Here is a 10,025-nt window from a genome sequence, read left to right as displayed (position 1 = left end):
AGAGACAAGGGTCGGCGGCTTAAGTGTGTCTGCCGCGTTTAACGCGAACGTAAAATAAATAACATAATACTGTCACACAAATAAGCATATTGAAATTTAATTGAAAATATATTGTTACATCGTGTTTATTTACATTTTAGACAACAATGTTCGCGTGTGTTGGAATGCTCTCAGTTTCCGTGTTGCATCAACAACCATGAAATGAATCAAACATGTCACATTGTTTCATTGAAAATATGAAACGTTCATCATGTGTCAGATCACATGTATTTCCCCCTACTTTCTTTTAGTGATTCACACACTGAGGTATTTCCGAACGGCGTCGACGGACATTGCGGGCTTCCCGGCATACATCGAGGTGGGTTATGTGGACGGAGTCGAGTTCACACACTACAACAGCGAAAGCAAGAAAGCGGAGGCTAAGCAGGACTGGATGAAGAGCTTCGCCGTGGACAACCCTGACTACTGGGAGATGGAGACGCAGAGAAACGTCGTCAACGAGCACGTCTTCCTAGTTAACATCGGAATCGCCAAGGAGCGCTTCAACCATACGGGAGGTTGGTTTAAGGCCAACATTCGATGCAAATATCACCTGGTATCTTCTTGACTGACCCTTATTTTGTTTTCCACCGCTCGGTCAATTTGGGGACCAAAAACGTGTTTCTCTCAGGTGTTCACATTATCCAGTGGATGTTTGGCTGCGAGTGGAATGATGAGACCAATGAAACGGATGGTTGCAATCAGCACAGCTACGACGGAGAAGACTTCATCGCGCTGGACACCAAGACAATGACGTATGTTGCGGCAAATCCGCAAGCTTTCATCACCACTCTCAAGTGGAACCGTGACCAGGATCGAAAAGAATACAGGAAGCATTACTACACCGAGATGTGTCCCTCTTTGTTGCGGAGGCTTGTCAACTACGGGCAGAAAGTCTTGATGAGGACAGGTAGGAAGGATCGTGACGTAACGTGAGCTCCGGCTATGTTGTTAAAATCCACACAAGATGTTGCCAAAACACTATTTTTTTTCTGAATTCAGCGATCAAATCGCTTAAACGTGGTTCTTTAACGCTAAGACACAGCCACAAAATGTCTCCAAAGCAGTAATTTGGTCTAAATAAGACTCCTCAACTCACTTCAACATCGTTCCTTGATACCAAGATAGAGGTGTTAAGTTTTGTTTTCGTGAACCCACTCAACTTCACTCAATAGTTCCTAGAGGCCAGAATGGAAGAAAAGCACAATTTTTTTCCAAAATTAAACTCTTCAACTTATTTATTTTTGGGTCTAAATTCCACTCAACTCACTTCAACGGGGTTCCTTCACACTAAGATGCCACACAAAAGAAGAAAAGTTCTTTTTATTCAATAGGAACTCCTCAAATAACTCCAGCATGGCTCCCTGAAATCAAGATGCCTCAAAATGCTCCGAAAGCAGTCAGTTTGGCCAAATGAAGCACCCTATCTCACCTCAACATGGTTCCTTAGGAGTAAGCCGCCAGAGGTTGGCACCAAAGCGGTAATTCCTTTGAATGAAACTCCCCAAATCACTCACATTTTCCCAGGACACCAGGATGCCCAGAGATGGTAGAAAAGCTCTATTTTAGGCTGAATGAAATGCCTCAACTCTCCTCAACATAGTTCCATGACATCAAGATGTCACTGAACACTTTGAATTAGATGCAAAAAAAAAAAAAAACATTGCAAGTGTATGTAGGTATTCGTTGTACTCCCACCTTGTACTTTGTGACAGGAACATGACTATGTTCCATCTTCCACCTCTCTGTTCTCATGTTGTTTTTTTCCTGTGCAGAGCTTCCCAAGGTCTCTCTTCTTCAGAAGACGCCGTCCTCTCCGGTCACGTGCCACGCGTCGGGATTCTACCCTCACATGGCCGACCTTTTCTGGAGGAAAGATGGCGAGCAGCTCCACGAGGACGTGGATTCTGGCCAGACCCTGCCCAACCATGACGGAACCTTCCAGATGATGGTGGACCTGAGACTGGAGGTGACGGATGAGGTGGAGGGCCAGTACGAATGTGTGTTTCAGCTGGCTGGTGTCAAGGGCGAAATTGTCACCAAGCTGGAGAAAAGGAACATCCTGAGCAACGCACGCAATGAGGGTGAGGAACCATCATCGAGGTGAATTGTGTCCTCAAAATCAGCATGCAGGATTTTGGTCACTGCTAATGTCCTTTCCTTTACCACTTGTGTCCTGTTCTGTTTGGTCCAGTTCTCATAATAATAATAATAAGTAGTCATAAACGGTTCCTCTTCCTCACACTGATTTTCATTTTTTTTTTTGTTTTTGAAGCAGAAATCTATAATTGCTTTAAGCAACAAACAGTATGCAGAAAAATGGTTAAGAGTGAATGATGAGTCTTATGTGTTGTTTTATTTTGTTATGTTATTATGACTTCAAAATGGCACCACGAGAGTGGCTGCCTTTACAGCAGCTCCTATACTTTTTGTTCTTCTTTCTTCCTTTCATAACTTTGCTGCCGTAAATTGGGAATTTCTCCATCGTGAGACGAATATCAAGGTTTTCTTATTATTATCAAACAAAGAAATGTTTCCCCTTCCTTACACTGATTTTAAAATTTTTTGAAGCAGCAGCAGAAACAAGGAAGAAAATTGGCACCATCGCTGCCTTATTGGTGGTCGTCGCTCTGGTGGTCGTCATTGTGGTGATCGTCGTCGTCATTATGAGGCGTCTTAACCGCAGTCATGGTGAGGGACACAATTTTTTTTCCCCCCCGAGAGATCTTTGGCCCCTGCCATCGGTCAGATGAAGTAAACGTCAATGTGTTCCTCTTTCATTTCAGACATTGAAACTTCGTCTTGTAAGTCCAACGTTCGCCACTTTGTTGGGTCGTCACGAGAAAGGGTCTTCACGAGTGACTTTGTGCTCCCGCAGCTAGTGACGGAGAGCTCTCAAGCGAAAGCGAACGTCAAATGCTGAGCAAGACAAATGGGCCAACGCAAGACGGAGAGGACGCATTAACGGACTGCGTGCCGCTTGCCCCGGCTGGGCTGAACGACAAAGTACCGCTGTCTTAGCAGTGGGGCTGGTTCTTCAACCAATCAGACTTCATATTCTCCTCACGGTGCCATCTCGCTGGCCCGAAACATCGTCGCCATTTTCGTGTGGTCCGATCGGTGGGTCACAGCAAAACAAAACGCGTATCGTATCTAGCAGTCAACACAGATGAACACATTTGACAATTGGCATCTTGGGAGCAGAGTATGGCGTGTTTCATTTATGATGCTTCTCCTGTTGTGAGATGAAGAGTGATCGTGAACTGCCCTAGTATTTAGATTATTCCATAACTGCGACATGACGGTGGTGGTTTCCAAGATGGATTAAGGTGGGCAAAGCGCCAAATTCAAGGCCCGCCATTGCAACTAACCGACGTGGATGATGACACTTTCACGTTTGATGTAAAGCAGTTTTTGAAGCCGCCACCGAACAAACACGTTGACGCACGCTCATCGACATGTAGTCAAATTTCATCAGATCAGGTTTTCGGTTTCCACTAGTGCAGGAGTATCTCTTTTTCTCCATTTGATTTTGTCTGGGACAGTCACACGTTGGATTGATCAATGAACATACCACTGAAAGACTCTGCCAAAGAAATAGTTAGCCATTTTATTTTTTATTTTTTTGCAATTTAGTGTCCCATTAGCCTGCCATGCATGTTTTTGGAAAGTGGGAGGAAACCGGAGTGCCCGGAGAAAACCCACGCAGGGACGGGAAGAACATGCAAATTCCACACAGGAAGCCCGAAGCCAGGATCGAACTCGGTACCTCTGCAATGTGAGGTTGACGCGCCAACCAACCACTCTCCCACCGGGCCGCCCTTTTCTTACATCCAACTCCTTTAAAATGAAAAAAAAAAGCGATCATGTCCTGTTCAAAAGTAGCTACAATTTTGAATTAAAAATGTGAGTTATTTTGGGTGCGCTGAAGTCGGTGACAGTTGATGAATTTTTGATGAATTCATTTGCGGATTGTCATCGTATCGTTGTTGTTTTGGCGGGGCAGATGCCGCGGGATGTTTTCACGCTGCTGGAGCTCATTCGAAATTACACACGACGCCGAAGAGGTGAATCGGCATCCGCACGCCTCTTTTTTAGATAAACAGAGATCAGCCAGATAGAACAAATGCGAAAAAGATTCATGGGCCGCATTAGTTGGCGTGCGCGTGGCGCCGACTTCTCCTTTTCATTTCATCTCCGCTCACACTTGATGCTGAGGGGAGACACAATGCGCTCGCTCGCACGCGCGCGCGCGCACTCAAGATAAGATTAATGATAGCAAAGAGTCATAAATATGGAGATGATGTTCGAACGCCTACAAACATGCTTTGAAGTCTGAACGAAACGCTTTCTGACAGCGGCGCTATTCATTCACACCTCCTTGTTTTCGCTGTGCGTGAAAATATTGCGGAATGAGGAGGACCCAAAACAAAAGTGGACTTTTCCAACAACTTTGTGGAGTGATAATGCCATTTGAAACCCTAATCCAGGCCTGGACCTGACTGTTGAAACCCAAGTCTGCTTTGAAAAGTACACCCCCCCCCCCACACACACACACACACACACAAACCCATCTTGAAAACAATCCGTCTTGAATCCCTCATTTGGAATTAGTCGTCGGAGCCAGGAAACTCTTTCTAACCCTCCGATGTGAAACGCTACCTTAGGGTTAAAACGCTAATCCGGGTCCTCTGAAATCCTATTTTGAAATACCAGCCTGACTTGACAAAGTAACCCTGATGTTGAAAGCACAGCCATGTCTAAAAAAACCCTCTCTCGAGGTCATTCTGGCCAGGAACCCTACTTCATCATGCCAACCCTTTTGTAAAAAAACGTAATTTGGGAATTGAATTTCAAACCGCAATCGTAACTTGAACCCAATTTTGACATCCACCCAGTAAGTAGTCCCCAGAAACCCGACTCAGAAAACGCAATTCTTTCTGGAGACCTTCATTTGATACAATACTGTCATTAGAAATCCTTAGTTTGACTTGAAACCTGAAGTTCAAACCATAATCGACACCACCCAGTTGATTTGAAATCACAATCCTAAATTGGAAATTTTTTTTTTGAAAACATAGTCCTGGTTTAGGACGCAAATTTGAAACCGAGAGTCCTCACTTGAAACCCTCATTGCTCAGCATAACCCTGGTCTGGAAACCCTCGTTTCAAACTCCAATCTGATTTTCAAATTTTATCCTGACCCGGAAACCCCTTTTGAAACCCGAACCATTTCTTGAACCCTCAGTCGACATCATCCAGGCCTGAAAACTACTTTGAAAAACCCCCAACCCCGTTTTGAAACCTTCATGCGAATTTGAAAATCCAAATTGAAACCCCAAAAGGATCTTGAGTTTCTCATTTCAAACCCCTACGACTTCAAGCCCTAATTTCAAAACTATGATCCTGGCCGAGGGCTTGCTTTCATAACGCCAACCCTGTCTTGAAATCCCGATCCAGCCCTCGAACCCCAGACACTCGTTTGAGTCGCCCACCCTGGCCTAGAATCCTCGTTTGAAACCTGAGCCTGACTCAATAGCTTAATCCTGGCCTGGAAGCGGACACGTTGACATTCCAATTCATTCTTGAACTTGAAACCCTTTTGCTCAATCCATGTTTGTGTTGCGATGATAACAAACAGACTCGGATGGGAATAAAGTCAGACTGGAATCCCAACTTCTATTTGGGCTCAAATCAAACAAAAGGAGGCGAGCGGCGATCCAGATCGAGGGGGGGCTGCAGGTACGCGGGAAAGCCGCCGTCGGGCATGGGGTACTGGGTGCTGGAGTTCCGCAAGATGAAGAAGGGCGGCGTGACCGGCGCAAAGTGGCAGTCATACGGTAGGTGGTGGGGCGGCTCCAAGTCCAGCGGGGCGGCGTTGTGCATCCGGCTCCCCGGGAGAAGACAATTTTGCGACTCCAGTTTGGCGATGCGCTCGTCCCGTTGCACGATTCCGGCCGCCATGCTCCGCTGCAGGCTGAGCATCTGCGCCCGCAGGTCTGCCACCGTGGCGTCCATGTCGCGTTTGGTGCCCTCCAGCTGGCTGCCGAACATCATCATGGTGTCCTGCACGCCCTGCAGCGCCCTTTGAAAGCGGGCGTTGCTTTCTTTTTCCCGCCGGGCGAACCACTCGCACCACTCTTTCTCGCGCGCCGTCCTGGCGGGCGTTTTTTCCAAGTACTCCTGGAGCCACGAGTTGTCCTCCGTCTTTTGCGCGGGGGGGACGCCCGAGGCGGTCCGGAGGGCCCGGGCCTCACCTGTGCGCTCGCGGCGCCCGTCTGCGGTATCGCTGCGGCCGCCGACTTTGCCGCTCTGAACTTGCTCCGAGGTGGCCTGAGATTTCTGCCGGTCCTTGTCCGCCACCAGCAGGGGATTGTTCTCGTCCTGCGTCTGAATGGAGCCGCTCTCCGAGACGGACTTGGGGACGCCGTCTTCATTTGACATTTCATGTGGCTGGAAAAGACCAAATAGCTCAAGGCCTGATTTTATATTCTTTTGTTTGACATCCACAGTTCCTCACCCCAACATTGGTTCGAAACAATTCATCTCTACGCTCCTAAACAGTGGATATAAAAGGTCGACACACCCTTGTTCAAATGCCAGATTTGTATGCTGTTTAAAAAAAAAAAAAAAAAAAAAAAATGAATCATTTCAAAACTTTTTTCCACCACCGATGACTTTACAGACAAGATGTAAATAGCCCAAAATAAAGTTCAGCTTTTCTTTATATTATTATTTTTTTGAATCAAAAGGGTGAAGTTTGAGTGACATTTGGAACTCTTCATAATTCACTCCACCTTGACTCAAGGCTGCAATTCCAGCTGATCCCACCGTAGGCCGACCTCATTGCCCGGGCATACGAAAAAAAGACAGGTAACTGTTGTCATGTGGACCAAAACAGCCAATACGTGCTCGTAATTGCTTCAGGTTCTTCAACGTTGCCGACGGCAACCGGTTTTCTTCTCGTCATTTTCGACGGCTGCCCAGTTCTCGGTCATGTCTATTTTCGCCACCTGTTGATGACTATCATTCATGGTCCGTGGCGAAATACGTTTGGAGCCTTCCCCCCCGAATGATGTCTTTGAAGGGGTTCCCTCGGATGCTGCGGAAGCACTCTGCAGACGGTGACTCGTGTCATAAGATGCCACTCAATAAATGTCCAGAAAAGCCAACTTGAACATGTGAACTTTATGTGGTGTTGATTGGGAGCAATTTAAGATGTGTGCTGACGTCCTTTTGACACGAGTTTAAATGTCGCTGCTAAAATCCAAGCATAGCCACATCCCCGGTCAGAAGATGGCGGGCACACTTGAGCAACCTCATTGTCGCTCATAATGGTTTTTGCTTTGATAGATTTAGGTGCTGAGGTCACATGAAAAGTAGGAAAACTTCTGAAATTATTTTGCGTGTTTTTTTTTCTTCATATAACCGACACAGTTGAACAGGGGTGTGTTGAATTTTTATATCCACCGTATAGATTATTTATCTTCCGTGTAGATGATTTCTCTTCTGTATGTACATGCAAGTGCCTAATGTAGCATAGAAATATCAGATAAATTCAGTTCTTACTTAACGTGTTTGATTTGAATTCCATGTATGTCGCACTACGGCTTTGTGTTTACATGTTGAACCCTTTCAGGGACAGCGCTTACGACAGTGGTCAGCTTAGCATGTTATCGGGTTACAGGGCGCATGAAAGGGTTCATGCCGATACAATGTAGACTTGCATCATAGTTAATGTTCTCTGCCGTATTGACATTATATCGAATGCATCTCGGATATTCCATCTATGCTGTTCATCATTTCCGTGTTTGATTCATACACCTCAAATACAACGTACCAATATATTTACGATCCATTTACATCATCTTTTCACTAGTAACGTAACATGTTTACCTCTAATGTGCCATGTTTCAATCATTTTTACCGTACCAAGATACCATATTTACATCCCATATGTTTCATACATGTCACTTATGGACGTAATATTAACTGTACTGCTTTTTCGTCACGTTTGGCTCATTGACTGCCGGTGTGACAGACGTCAAAGATCGATTTGAAGCAGGCCGGCAGGGAACGAGTTCACGTCTCCAATGCCCCCATTCACATGAACTCTGATGCGCCCTGAATGGACCTTCTTCACATCACATCGCCGCACTGTAGCGTGTTCACATACCTCCATCGCAGCATTATTTAATGTTCTGACAACCTCCCGTGTACCATATTTACAATATTTTCAATCCACATCCACCTGTCATTATCGACAGCAAATTTCATATCTGACACCATCTTGACACAATACTTCAGGCACCGGTACTGTACCATAACGACGGTTGTGAGCGCACCTCTTTGGACCTGTCCGCTTTCTTCTTGTTCGCCTTATTTGAGACAAGAAACCTGACAAGATTGCTGAAAACACTCATGCTTTTGCTCGCGCGGGTGCCTGGAGGACCCGCAAGGACCTCAAGCTTGTGGTGGTGGGGGACAGGGGGGCAGTCTTTGTGTCACCTCCTTGACATGAGGGCGGCCGTGGGGGGAAGCGGTGACCTCACAAAGACATCAAGGCGTGATGTCACAGGTCACAGATGAGCACATATGTCTGGAAAGCTTAGTTAGCTTTGTTTGAAAAACTAGCAGTGTGAAAGCCTAACCTTGGTTTGAAACCTTAACCCTCATTTAAGAACCCTAACCCGGGCTTGAAACCCTAATTTTCAACCTTTGTCCAAGCTTGAACTGCTCTGTCACGCCAACCCGCTCACAAAACACTCTTTTGAACGCTCGTTCAGACTTAAAACCCAATTTTGAAAGCCCCATCTCTTGTTCAAAACCGTAACCCTGATTTGAAACCATCCATCCATCTATTTTGCGATCCACTTCATCCTCACAAGGGTCGCGGGGGGGTGCCGCAGCCTCTCTCAGCCGTCTTCGGGCAGTAGGCGGGGGACACCCTGAACCGGTTGTGACTTGAAGCCTTAATTTGAAATCGCACGTTGACGCAAGCCGCCGCCTTTTCTTCTTCTTGAGCCTCCCGGGTCGCGTTTGAATAATAGAAAGGGCGTCTATATTTGAGATCGTCCTCAGTTGGCGAACAGGATTGAAATGATTCCAGGCGTCAGAAGAAGCCGCCGAGGGGGCCCGAGAACAACGAGTCGCATGTGGAGGCCCACTTTACACTCGCCGTAACCTCCTTCTTTGCCACTCGCCAGCTGTCTTCCTCAACTTCACTTCACTTCACTTCGCTTCACTTTTGGGCTGACGGCACCATTCGCAACCCACTGGATAGATTTTTCATTTCAGAGGAAAAAAACTACTTCAGGATCTCTTTTAGTTTGTTTGTTTTTACAAACAGAATCTCAAAATATTTATAGTTGTTGAGTTGATTTTTTTTTTTCCAAGCTCATGATCTCCAAATATTTTGATGTAAAAAATTCACAATATCTCTTTTTTTCTGTCAAATATGCAGTATCGCTAAATATTTAATTTCTCCCAAAAAGTTCATTCGGTCTGTCAAAATTGTTTTTTTAAACATGCAGTATATCCCCTCTATTTTATTTATTCATAAAAAATAAAATAAAAAATGTTGTTCCTGTACATAAAAAAAAAATCCCCGAAATATATCGTATCTCCAAATGTTTTGATTTGTCCCCAAAACGCAAAATATCTCAGATTTGTGTTTTTGAAACACATTTTTCGATTCATGAAAAACAAAAAATAAACAATTATCTCCAAATATTTAGATTTATTAATTACCAGAAATGTTGGATTTTTGTGGTGGGTTGGTCCCTTCTCAGAGTGCTTTTAGAGTGCAAACTGTACTCTCAAGACAATGGAGACAAAAAGAACGTGACATTATTTTGGACGCAAAAAGGGTGGGTCAAATGAATAGCTCACAAAACATCCAAATGTTGTGGGTTGGTTGATACCAGATAACCCAATTTGGGGGCTGTTTTAGTCCAGTGTTTACAGAGCAATTCATTTGACTAAAT

General features: G+C 45.2%; 2 protein-coding genes across 2 annotated transcripts; one reads left to right on the top strand and one right to left on the bottom strand.

The window, feature by feature from the left end:
- The first annotated feature begins 329 nt into the window (after nucleotides 1-329).
- LOC109524602 (class I histocompatibility antigen, F10 alpha chain-like) lies at nucleotides 330-3,702 on the top strand. The gene is made up of 6 exons (XM_019884586.1): nucleotides 330-557; nucleotides 671-949; nucleotides 1,815-2,123; nucleotides 2,617-2,730; nucleotides 2,826-2,843; nucleotides 2,918-3,702. Exons 1-6 carry the CDS (start codon nucleotides 434-436, stop codon nucleotides 3,058-3,060), a joined length of 987 nt encoding a protein of 328 aa, XP_019740145.1. The 5' UTR covers nucleotides 330-433; the 3' UTR covers nucleotides 3,061-3,702.
- A 2,031-nt stretch (nucleotides 3,703-5,733) lies between these two features.
- Nucleotides 5,734-8,518, bottom strand: LOC109524511 (uncharacterized). Its single transcript, XM_019884444.1, has 2 exons — nucleotides 8,385-8,518; nucleotides 5,734-6,492 (listed from the first exon to the last, which is right to left on the bottom strand). The coding sequence occupies exons 1-2, from the start codon at nucleotides 8,460-8,462 to the stop codon at nucleotides 5,734-5,736; spliced, it is 837 nt and encodes a 278-aa protein (XP_019740003.1). The 5' UTR covers nucleotides 8,463-8,518.
- Between the last annotated feature and the right edge of the window lie 1,507 nt (nucleotides 8,519-10,025).

Source organism: Hippocampus comes, unplaced genomic scaffold, assembly GCF_001891065.2.
Source record: "Hippocampus comes isolate QL1 unplaced genomic scaffold, H_comes_QL1_v1.1 scaffold21, whole genome shotgun sequence".
NCBI classification, from domain to species: domain Eukaryota; kingdom Metazoa; phylum Chordata; class Actinopteri; order Syngnathiformes; family Syngnathidae; genus Hippocampus; species Hippocampus comes.
The sequence above is the reverse complement of the archived record's forward strand: the minus strand, read 5'-3'. Positions and strand labels throughout refer to the sequence as shown.